The following is an 11,844-nucleotide window of genomic DNA, read 5'->3' on the forward strand; positions in this document are numbered from 1 at the left end:
CTGGTGACGCCAAAGGAATCGCCTTCGCGCGCTTGTGAAACGTGCCCTCACTCTCCGCTTCCCAGGCAACTTTTCTTTTCTCTCACTCCTTCGTCGTATCATCGGCTCGTCGTCAAACGTATGTTGCCTTTCTTTCTTTTTTTTTGTTAATGCTTCACCCCCCTTTCCTGTCTACGTGGTTCATTTTTGTCTTCTCCATCGCTGCACCTTAGATCACGTCGGCAGTGCGAACGGTGGTCACTATCGCTGTTGCCGCCTTGGCGAGAAGAGTGTAGGGCAAACTCGCTTGAAGAGCCTACAAAAGGTGAGCGACTTTTTTCCTAGCTGCTATTCATTTTACCGACTGGCCGTGAATATATTTTTGTTTCGCGGAGCCTCGTATTTTCCGAACGTCGTGCGGTTAATAAATCTTATCTCTTATAGTTAAGCTTACGTTACGGCACGTTACTTAACCGATATCTCCAGGTACAATCGCATGACTCCCAAACAGCTGCTAGAGAGCATAAAAGACAGCGGAGACAGCAAACTAGGTCACAAGGCGCTCTAAGCACTAGCCTGAGCATACCCTTTCAGCGAGGTTTTAAGCACTTGCTCTGATATTACAGCACACACTGCGTGACCTAAGAGACTTTTTTGCGAACGAACTTCAGCAGACAGAGTGGTACATCAGCTCTTTTGAATACAACAGGAAGCCGACAATGCATACTTTATGTCGATGGTACGTTTGAACCCCTTTGCTTTTAAGGCGAGTGTTTTTCGAAGGTGATTGAAAAGCTTTTTGAATCAGAGTTTTTTTACTGGCAGCGCCGACTTTTGAAGTGCTAATTATTTTTTCGATGTGTCCACAACTTCTAAAAGCAGTAAATTCATCCTCAGTTTGCAGAACGCTACGGCAACTCCTGCGCGGGGTGCTCAACTCGTAACGATTTTTATTTGTTTGCTTTTACATACTTTATTACCTCTCAAACCAAAGAACATAAGCCGATAAATTGTAAGTATCGAAACCGCAAGTACTTAGCATACCTAGCTATTTTAGTTGTGACACGAGGGTGCGTACTAAGTCGTCTCTACAGCGAGCATTTACTAACTTTTACCAACTATATGATTATGCGCTATCATTTATTAAAGCATAATTTAAAACTCATAAAACTTCGTACACAGCCATCATATTTCCACAGCAAGTGATGCTGACATAAGTAAAGTTTATTTTAGCAAAATGCAATGACGGACGTTCTGCATCTGTACGGCGTTGGGGTTCTGGAACTGTATCTCTCATTTTTGTCGTTTGCCTTTGTTGACGCCACTTTCCTCTGTGCTTCGTTTATGTGTGCCGGTATAGTGAAAGAATCTGCTCTATAAGATGGGCCATTGTATTTTACACCATTTATACGAGTATATCAACACCCTATCTTTGCTATTTCATTTGCACGCAGGATCGTCTCACAGGATCTAACAACGATGTCCAACGGTTTACGAGTGCCGTCCAAGTAACACAGGCCTCACGAATCTCCATCCTAAAAAAAAAAAACATTTCCCGACTGTTATCCTGTACACTCCACTGCGAGCCATGCCAGCACCTGTGAGCAACACCAATGGCCTGTGCAACGGAGAAGCTAAAGACGCGAGGCACTTCGTGTTCAGAAACCTGCATTATTTGCCCATAACCGCCTTCGTGTGTTCCCTTCTCGCGATGTTTGTACCTTACGCCATCAGTGTCTACCTCGGGGACACGCCTGCGATTCTACCGTTCATCAGGTAAGTAGCTGAACAAGTACGAAGGAAGGACAAAGGTAATTAATGACGTTTTTGTTTGAATTGTAATGCAGAATTAAGCATAACGGGAAATGAAAGAATGTGAAAGGTATACAGCTTCCCGCAGCTGAGAGGCGAATGCATGTAATTGTCATTACCTGTGGGTTGTTGCGCATTAATTAGCTTCCGTGGCAGGCATCTCACGCTCCACTCTGTGTAGTTGTCCACGTATACTAGATCTATCCCTGAGTGTGTTAAACAGCGCACCTCGCTGCTATAACGTGCGACATTTGTGCCACATCATTTCAAACGAATATGTTACGTATAACGTAGATCTTAGCAGTCGCCAACTCAGCAATAAATACATTTATACAGCCTGTTATATCTCGGTGGTGCAGGCTGCGGCATTTATTTTATGTTTTTCTTTAAACATCAGTACAATTTCTGTCTCTGCCTGTAGCCATAGAAGATGCCAGATTCGAAGAGGTATGAATGATTATTTGAAAAAAATTATGCAGTGCAGCGTCCCAAATCAGAATAGGGGGCTGTTGGAGACGACGTAGTGGAGGGCAAACGAAAAGACCTTCAAGGGATCGAACCAGCTACCTTACGCTCGGCAGCGGAATGACAAACACTGCGCCACCGCGTTATCTAAGTGTGACCAGTGTGGTACAATCAGACTATACAGTACAATCAAATCGTGCGATTGCCAGATAATTGTGAACGAGCGATCTATGTGGACATCAAAACGTAAAACCGTGAGTTCCCCGCCTCTTTTGAGCAAACTCCTCAATTTGCGTCTAATCAATTAGTCTCGTTGGTCCGGTTTATTAACTGCATTGAACTCTCGAGAAGGTTTTGCCACGGCATCAGTGGTACATCTTCATGTGAAATCTTAAGGGTAGGCCTCCAACAGACAAGTCAAGTAACGGCAAGCCAGCAAACATAATCCAATTTTAATTGACATGCTCCACGGGCAGCTAGCGAGTTATATGAGGCAAAAGCTGTCGATTGAAGCCAACAGGTAATATGTATCTAACGAATGAAAACAGGCCTTCGATTCATTCCTATTATTTCGTTCCAAGGCTGTCTATGCAACTCCTGAGATATCGTAGGTGCAACACAGGAGGGGTATAATTAAAGGTTCTAATAATATAAATTACAGGTCCGATCATTCATATTTGATCCAAGCGGGAGGGGTTAAAAAGCACGATAAAGTGAGAGACCTGGAGAATTTTTTTAGAAGAAGACGGATAGGTCAGCATGAAGTAGCACTCTCTGGCCTGCTACTCTACACAGGGAAAAAAAGACAGGTGAAAAAATAGTAATCAAGTATGAAGATGGGGAGAGAAAGCAGCGATGCGTAAATACAATAACCACGTAACACAGTGGTTTCCTTACAAATACACACAATAACGAGGCAAGAATTAGGTTTGCTGACTACACAAGCTGGTTGTTTATGCGTCCGCCACTTTGTCGCGGTGTTCAACGGATTGCAATTGCTGCAGGAACGTAACTGTGGGTTTGTAGCTGTATGCTTCCTACGGGCACTTCGGTTTGAAAAAAAGAAAAAGATGGAGAGGCAAGAGAGAGAAAGACAGCACATAACGCAGCACACGCAAAGTCACTCACAGTCCGCCACTCTTGCGTGGTAGGCGACATCACTATCACAGCCGCTTCTCCAAGTCCATTTCTTTTTAAAAATTTTCGACCTAACCCATCCTGTTCTCGAGTGCAGGGTAGCAAGCCGGTATGTCCTAAGCTGGTTAACCTCCCTGCCTTTGCATCTCTACTATTTCTTCTCTCGGTAAGAAAAAGAACGTGACTGTTTTTCGCGAATAGAGTTCTTCGTTTTGCGTTTTCATTCGATCAAATATTGCCACCATTAGTATAAAAAAAGTGTAGGTGTAGCGATGTGAGGCGAATTGAGCAGTTGGTTGGTCTGTTGCAGGGGTTGACTCAGTGCCATTTCGTTACAGCGATGCCGGTGGCGACCCTCCGCAGAGTATAGTCTTTGGCTTGTTCCTAGGAGTGACTTCATTCGTAGGTAAGAATGTTCGGCAATGCAAATTTTATATCGATGTTCGCGCTCGCAGCTTCACTATTGCGCAGAGCAGAGCAGACATTTTCAATATCACCTTTACCGTGAGTAGCTGTTGCGTCTATCTCGACTTTTCGCAGTAGTAGTAGACAACATGACGCCCTTTTCGTCAGCAGCGAACCAGTCAGTTGTAAACACGACTTTGTGTTTCTGGTAAGTGGAAAAATTATGTTATAAATTATAGAAAGCTTTCCTTAGCGTACGAGCAAGGCCAGGTAAAGTACATGGTGAATGAATAGACGACCTACATCTGTTGGTTTTAGTAGCGGTGTGAAAGGTTGACATGTACTGCGCAAGAACGATTCTGCTTCTTCCTATCAGAATGACGTTGCCTTGGTCGGGGTCGTACCCTTCACCTTGTGCTCAGTAGCGTTACGCCATCGTCGGCGAGCTAACGATGCAGGTCCAGTCAAAGCATTCGTCGATTCGAACGGGCAAATTCTTGCGGAGAATATAGGCGGGTGCCATTCACATGAGAACGGTCACAATGAATGTAATGGCAGCACACTTTTCGTATATTATTCCCCCCCCCCCCCCCCCCACACACACACTCATATTTGGCTTACCTGTGTGGCAAAGGTCGGAAATTTGTTTGTGCACCCAATGAAATAAAAAAAAGTTCTTGTTTTCGCTTCACAAAAAAAGCCTTCCATGTTTAGCGTGTATAACCTGTCTTACGTAGACGTTTAGAGACACATCCGTGACGAAGAAGAAGAAAGAAGTTCTAATCGGGAAAATGCAAGGAAACAGCATTCACGTATGCAGGGGCGGCATCCTCGAGCGTTCTTGAATGGGGACATTTCAAGGACGTCTTTTGACGGCGTGTTTTCGCTCACCTTGGAGTGGGCTAGGCAGCATTTTTTTTTTCTTCGTGCGATGAAGTCTGAGCACATCATAGACGACCCACATGGTGCAGTGCGTTGTCGCTGCACTGTTCATGAAGCAGTTCAAGGTATTGTCCTTGCCAGCAAAGCAAAGCCGAAGGCTGAGAGCAACGTGCTACGCCACTGTCGCGGACGCCTCTCTTCTAATCGGCCGTGCCTCACAATACGGCGGGAGGGGGGTGAGTAATCTCAAGGGGAATGCCGTTATCTGAAGAAAACATCTGATTTCTTTATCGCCGCGCGTGCATGTTTTGTGCAAGTATCTTTGATCTAAGGTCATTCGTACGCCTCAGAATCAAACCTTCCGTCTATGAAAATGTAGCACACGAATTTGTGTTTCCGATTGCTTACTCTGGTTCTCGGAGGGTATCGCTCAGGTGCAAAAATCATCACAAATAGACGCAAAGAAAGATTAAATTGGGTTGAAAGCGATAAAAGAAGTGAAAGAAAGTCAGGAAAAGAGCGAACGTAAGGAAATGAGTGGCCTTCTGAATCGCTGTACTGTTTACTTTAAGTGGGAGGGTGCGTTTAACTTGTCAGGACTCGCTACTTTAACCGAAGTCTTTCAAAAAAAAATTTAAAGTCAGACGTACCGTCTCTCTGCCCCGTTCCTTAGCCAAGGCGAGGCCTTATTACATGCTCGACTCCGTTATCATACAGTTGCGACCATCTCTGATAATCACATCGCTAATATCGAGCTTTGGCCTCATGTCTCCTGCTAACAGCAACTAACAACAGCGGAGCCCTCGTCCTCGGTTTTTTCCCCTAACAGTGGTCTGTTATACAGTTACATTTCAACACGTCCCCTGAACGCTAGCCGCCGTGGTATAACCCAATGGCTGTGACATTGAGCCCCTGAGATCGAAGTCGCAAGGTTGATCTGGGCCACGACGGCATCATTTCGATGGGGGCAAAATGCCAAATGCCCGTGTACTGAAGGAAGCTTAGGTTCATATTACAGAAACGTACAGGCGTTCGAAACTCGGCGTCGTCATAATACGTAATTTTGTTTTGTGCATTTACTTCTCTATTATAATAATCCCATTACGCGACAGAGGAACAGACGCACTGACAGTTTTCTCGTTAATAATAATAATTGTTGGGGTTTTACGTCCAAAAATCATGATACGTAATGAGGGATGCCGTAGTGGAGGGATATCTGGGAATGCTTGACCATACCGTGTTCTTTATCATGCACTTAAGTCTAAGTACATCGGCCTCAATCATTTTCGCCTCCGTCAAAATGCGGTCACCGCGGCTGGGATTCGATCCCGCGACCTTCGGATCAGCAGTCGAGCACCATAACCACTAGACCACTGTGGCGGGTCCAGTTATCTCGTTGAGTCTGCATAGAAATGCCTGAGAAATAATAGAGCAGTAAGCCGTCCTGAAAACGTGTAGCGTAGAGAAAGTCAACACAGAAACTTCATCTTATTGAGCTAGCTCATCGTTGTAACGTTAAACCCTTCATCGTCGAATTTTTCCATACAAATACGAATTTGTGTCGCTGGTTTAGGTAGAGAACTAGAGCGTCCCGACAATTTTTTTAACACGAAAGTGTTTTATGCCGGGGCTCAACAAGGTTTCGGTGGCGTATTTCCGTCATGGAAATGACGGGAAAAATGCACATGATCAAATGGCAAAGAAAAACAGTTTCGCCACCATGAGTCGAACCCACGACCTCTCACTCCGCGACAGCAGAAGCCGGGCACGCTATCCACTGCGTCACGGTCTCTCTCTCTCTTTTTTTTTATCGCCTACTGCGCCATGGTCACGTACTGTGAAGCCTTCAGAGTATGTGACTGCGCCACGGTCACGTACTCTGGAGGCTTTACAAACGCGCACACTTTCCTCACGCAGTGCTCTTGGTCGGCGGGGTAGTGTTGGCTTCTGGGAGCGGTAAAGTTAAGTGATTCATCATGACCGTGGCCTCCGCGATTAACTCCTGCAACGCGTCGCTGATACGCGTCCGTCCACAGAGTTTCATACAATTATAGTGCCTAGAAATACAATACCCTAGAGAGGAAACTGGCGCTGCGATCGTTCAGCCACCATGGGAATGATGGGAAGTACAGGCTTCGGATTGGATAGCGTTAGCTAGCGAACTGTCTACGGATCTTTTTCTACAGTTTCAGTTTCGTTCTTCGCGAGGCGTGGTAATGCCCAAAAAGGCTGAAGACAGCTAGATCTCTTGGTTTGCTGCGACGCTGCAGCTTTACAGGTTGTATTTGACAGTTTTAGCAAAGCGTCGTGCACTCGCCGCTGCGCACAGATGTAGCGTTCCATGTCAGTGCAGCAAACTGCATCGGGTTCACGTTTGTTGGATAAGCGCGTCTTACCAAAACTCGTTCAAATCAGCTGCAAAACGACGGCGAAGCTAAGTAGACGCACCGTCACGCTCCTCTGACTCGACTTCACAACAAAACGAGAGATGCGTTGGAGGCAGACCACTTGAACAGACGTACCTGGCATCGCAGCAGACGATACGTTAAGTGTTTCTCACTCAATACAGTACTGTTATTTCCATAAATAGATAATGCGTACTTTCGAGGGAAAAGCAAGCGTGTTTCTTGCCAAGTGTTGTACAAAAATAATTCATTATTTGGTAATGCCAAATCTGGAACACAAATTGCAGAGCAATGCATACCCTGGTGGCTGAATTTGTCCAGGTTTCAGTTCCATCTCCCGGTCACGCAGACTTTTACAGCGAAAGCTGTTATGAGATCATTTCAACGGCCGTTTTTGGCGCCGTAGTTGTCCGCCGCCGCTGCCGCCGCCGACGCCGCCGCCCCCGGTGTCCGTAATCACTATCGCTCGAAATACGAAAAAAAAAACGAAATAAGAAAAAAAAAATTCCAGGATGGACCGAGGTTCGAACCTGCGCCCTCTGCGTGTGAGCCCAGTATTCAACCTCTGAGCCATGCCGGTTTTTTTTTTTTTTTTTTTTGATCATGGTATTTAATAGAATGCGTATGAATATAGTACACAGTATCACAACAGTAGAGTCACACTACTACAGACACTTAGCGACAATGAAAGTACAAGCACTTCCACAAAACTGGAAGACTAACTTATAGTCCTTCATTCCAGGGAGAGTTCTTCATCAGGTGTTGCACAGAAAATGTGGCGAGGCTAAGCACCTCGCCAATATTGTGTACCAGTCCGGTCGAAATCAAGTTCGTCGTAAACTTCTTTTAAATTAATAACCATTCGGTGAAATGTATACGTGACGAGGTGGATAGGCTCTGCGTTACGGTCCTGCATTCGCGTCTTCCACAAACTGGGCATACCAATAAACAAGGAACATATCGTACGGCACTTCATCAAGAGTGTTTTGGCATCAAATAACGAATAGTGTACGAATTAATTTCAATTCTTTCTGCAGAGTTCGCTGAAGGACATCCCAGAAAAGAATCGCATCTTTGCAGCTCAGAAGCATGCTCTATTGTTTCGGTACATCACAGAGACGGCAGTTGACCGAGGATACAAAAATGCCTTTTGTTTGTAACCATGTTTTTACGGGGGGAGTGTTTCAGAATGGAGTTTAGAAGAATGTTTTTGAATTGGGAGATATATACATTTTTGCACTCGTTTCAACACATCATGGCCTGGAAGATCAAAATATGATGATCGGTACAGCGGAGGTGGGAAGAGCATAGAGTATTAAGTCCTTATATAGTGTTTTTGCGTGATACAGTATACAAATATTCTGTTGAAAATCGGGCTTTAAGAATCGAACAGCAGAGTAAACTTCCTCCATAAATCCCCACAGGCATGGGCGTGCGGATATGTTTGAGGAAACAACCAAGTCAGGGAAACAATTAACAAAGTTAACTTGCAAGAACGAACGAATGATGGGATGGGAATTGTCACGGAAAAGAAGAAGCGTGAAACTGTTTGCCATAGATACAAATGTATTAAACCCAAACCACCGTCACTAACTTGTCTGAAAATGTTGTCACGACGCATGGTCTCAAAAGTCGAAGACCATATGAACGTTGCAAAATATACGATGGAAGGCGTTGCACGTAAGACCTAGCACAATGAATAGCTGCAGCACATAGTAAAGCTTTTTGCTAAAAAAGTATTACAAGCTTCGGCTCTCCCAAAATGGAAAGGCGATATGGAACAAATGCCTGGGCCTGCCGTTCAATCAAAGGGACACGTTCTTTCCAATAGCGTGCACTGAATCTATACGCTCTAGTGGATACACCAAGGTAATTTGGTGGAATGCGAGTCCAGTAACCCCTGCAAACTGGTTCGGCGTACTGCCCCATGAGCCAACCATAATCCTAAACTTTTTGAGGAGTTTAAACGAGACCTCCAGAACAATGCCAAATTTCTCAATTTCAGATATCGCATTTTCAACACTTGGTTTATCGGTGCAAATGATCGCTACCTCATCTGCATAAGCTAACATTTAACTTCATTGCCTAAATATACTGAATCCTCGGATACGACTCGATTGTACTATGCTCCAAACAACAGTGGTTCAAGATAAGGGCAAACAAAAGTGGTGACATTGGGCATCCTTGCTTTACAGACGAGCCAATAGCAACTGATTTTGAAAGGTGACCATTAACAATTAGACGAGTCGAAGAATCGTTATAACAAAGTCTGACTCCGTTAATACTATGGAACCAATTGACATGTTCAAGGAGAGAAAAAAGAAATGAATGGCTCACACGATCAAAAGCTTTTGCGAGGTCTACCTGCAACATTGCCAGCTGTTTTTGACAACTGTAGCAGTACTGAAGAACTGTACGCATGACGTGATATTATTTTGTATGGAGCGACCTCTAATTCCACATGTCTGATGAGGACCAATAAGAATCGACATCGCAAATTGCAACCGATTTGATAGGACTTTCGCAAAGATTTTGTAATCAGCATTTGATAACGATATTGGTCTGTAACCCTCAACACTACGCAGTTTTTCTTTATCAGAGCTTTTTGGTATCAAGACCGTATGACTTTTACAGAAAGACCGTGGGAGCGTCTCCATGTCATAGCTTGTTTTGAAGATATCCAGCAAAATCGAGAAAGAGTAGTTTTAAACGTTTTGTAAAACTCGGCTGAAATTCCATCAGGGCCAGGGTCTTCGATAAAGGTAGTTGATCTATTGCCTGTTTCAATTTCCTGTATTGTAATTGGACTGTTCAATTGCAGCACAATCATCGTCATTCAATGGGTTCAAAGAGAAACAAAGTAGCCTTTAGTCGACATCCGAATCGCATGAAATGGCACTAAACAAAGCTTCATAGTACCTTTCAACTGAAAAATTATGTCTGTTGTGTTTGTTATCAGAGTTCCGTTAGCATATAGATCAGGAATTGCTTTAGAATTAGCAGATTACGTTCATCTAGCAGAGCTTGACGTGTCGGTTGCCTCAGAATTTAGTGTCCGCCTGTTTCGTGATCGACACGTGCCCCTCTGTAGCGGATAGTCTCATAATGTTTGTAGTTGAACCTTAATGTTTTCGATGTCATGGGTGTACTCGCCTGGCTTTTCACATTCCATCTCATACAGTACAGAGGCTTTTAAGAAGTGTCTTTTCCTCATTCTTCCTGTAGTAAGATTTCACAGACCCAATCTCGGATGGCTATTGAGCGAACCTCTTGTTTAAACAATTCCCAAGCAGCGAATATATGCAACCCCATAGAAAACGATTTCATCTTCGCCGCTCTAACTCGATAAATAAATCCTGATCGCGTAGAAGCTCTGAGTTTATCTTCCAGAGCGCCCATTGTGGTCGGAATTGATTTCGTCGGTTGGAACCCATTTGTCCCATAACAATGCAATGATCTGAGAACGAAACCGGTTCAGTGTTGCATGACCATTTCACGAGAGATAAGTGAGATGAAACCGTAAATCCGATCAAGGCGAGCGCAAGAGCCTCCCTGTAGTCTGGTATACGCAGTTACGTGACCCGAAACATCTATGTCAATAAGCCCTGCGTTGCTACAATGTCAGACAAAGCTCGCCACTCTTATCTCGTCGACTATCAGGATTGCTGCGGTCGTTAGGATCACACACACAGTTGAAATCTCCCATTAACACAGTACATCGATCAGAAACAATTATGGCCCAGATAAATTGTTGAATAAATCAAGGCGCTGTGAAACCTCATTAAACGCATATAGGTTAATGATTCGCCATGGCACCCTTGCAATACAAAGTCACAGCAGATATATCTGCCTTCGTTATCGACACTGGTAGTAATGGCTGAACAGGGTAGGCCTTTTCGCAGAAACAACCAACAGCCCGCAGAAAACCGTTTGCATGTGAAACACAAACATTATAGTCACACAGGAAAGGGCGTAAGGCCCTCTCAGTCTCTTCGTCACTCTATCTTTGTCTCCTGAATGGCGACAAAGTCGAGGCGCTTTCGTGCGATAAGTCTACGGAGCTGCGCCTGTTTCTGCGAAGACCTAAGACCACGTACATTCAAAGTCGCAAAGTTGAGTCGCTCGGAGTGCGCCATGATGGTTACCTACAGTTATGCTTATTGTCCCATGTGGTCAGTCCTGGAGGACGACGGTGAAGCTTCCCTTGAACCTCCACCAGGCCTCCTAGACCGTGACCTCCGACATTTCCCTTTGTGCTTGGAAGTTCGCCGACGGCGTGGTTTCCTATTCACACTCGCAGTGTCGCTGCCCTTGCTGGATTCCGAACTGTAGGACGTCGCGCGTCGCTTAGGAATTGTAGCCTCAGGAGAACCTTGCATGTCGTCTTCTGACACTGCAACCTTCTGACACGTAGTGAACTCTTCGTAAAAAGCGGCGATGCCTTTGTAATCGACCCGGAACCCACACGAAGTGAAGAGAAGCTTATGGCTTCCCGAACATTTGGAGGATGCCTACATTGGAGAGGCGCTACAGGCTTTCGGGAAAGTCAGGACAATAACATGGAAAACTGGAAAGTGGCAGACCCAGGCTAGTCACACAATGCGAGTTGCGCAAGAGTAGGTTGTGAATGATTCCAACCCATACAAAGGTCTCCGCCATAATTCTTCATTCGTCATCAGGCACAGCATCAACAAAGTGCGCATAATGCCTTACAGGCATTTTGCAGGTACCACGGCTTTCCGTAGAATGACGAAAAATG

General features: G+C 44.8%; 1 protein-coding gene across 2 annotated transcripts in view; it reads left to right on the plus strand.

The window, feature by feature from the left end:
- Positions 1–226: 226 nt before the first annotated feature.
- Positions 227–11,844, plus strand: part of LOC119383632 (DNA damage-regulated autophagy modulator protein 1) — a 33,698-nt gene continuing 22,080 nt past the window's right edge. The window contains exons 1-3 of one of the 2 annotated variants that reach the window (XM_037651897.2): positions 229–304; positions 1,434–1,755; positions 3,732–3,799. In XM_037651897.2, coding sequence (XP_037507825.1) covers positions 1,568–1,755; positions 3,732–3,799 — 256 coding nt within the window. In that variant the 5' untranslated portion in view covers positions 229–304; positions 1,434–1,567. Of the gene's footprint in view, positions 305–1,433; positions 1,756–3,731; positions 3,800–11,844 lie in introns of both variants that reach the window. The other variant, XM_037651898.2, reaches the window with a different exon arrangement.

This window comes from Rhipicephalus sanguineus, chromosome 2, assembly GCF_013339695.2.
Source record: "Rhipicephalus sanguineus isolate Rsan-2018 chromosome 2, BIME_Rsan_1.4, whole genome shotgun sequence".
In the NCBI taxonomy this organism is placed as follows: domain Eukaryota; kingdom Metazoa; phylum Arthropoda; class Arachnida; order Ixodida; family Ixodidae; genus Rhipicephalus; species Rhipicephalus sanguineus.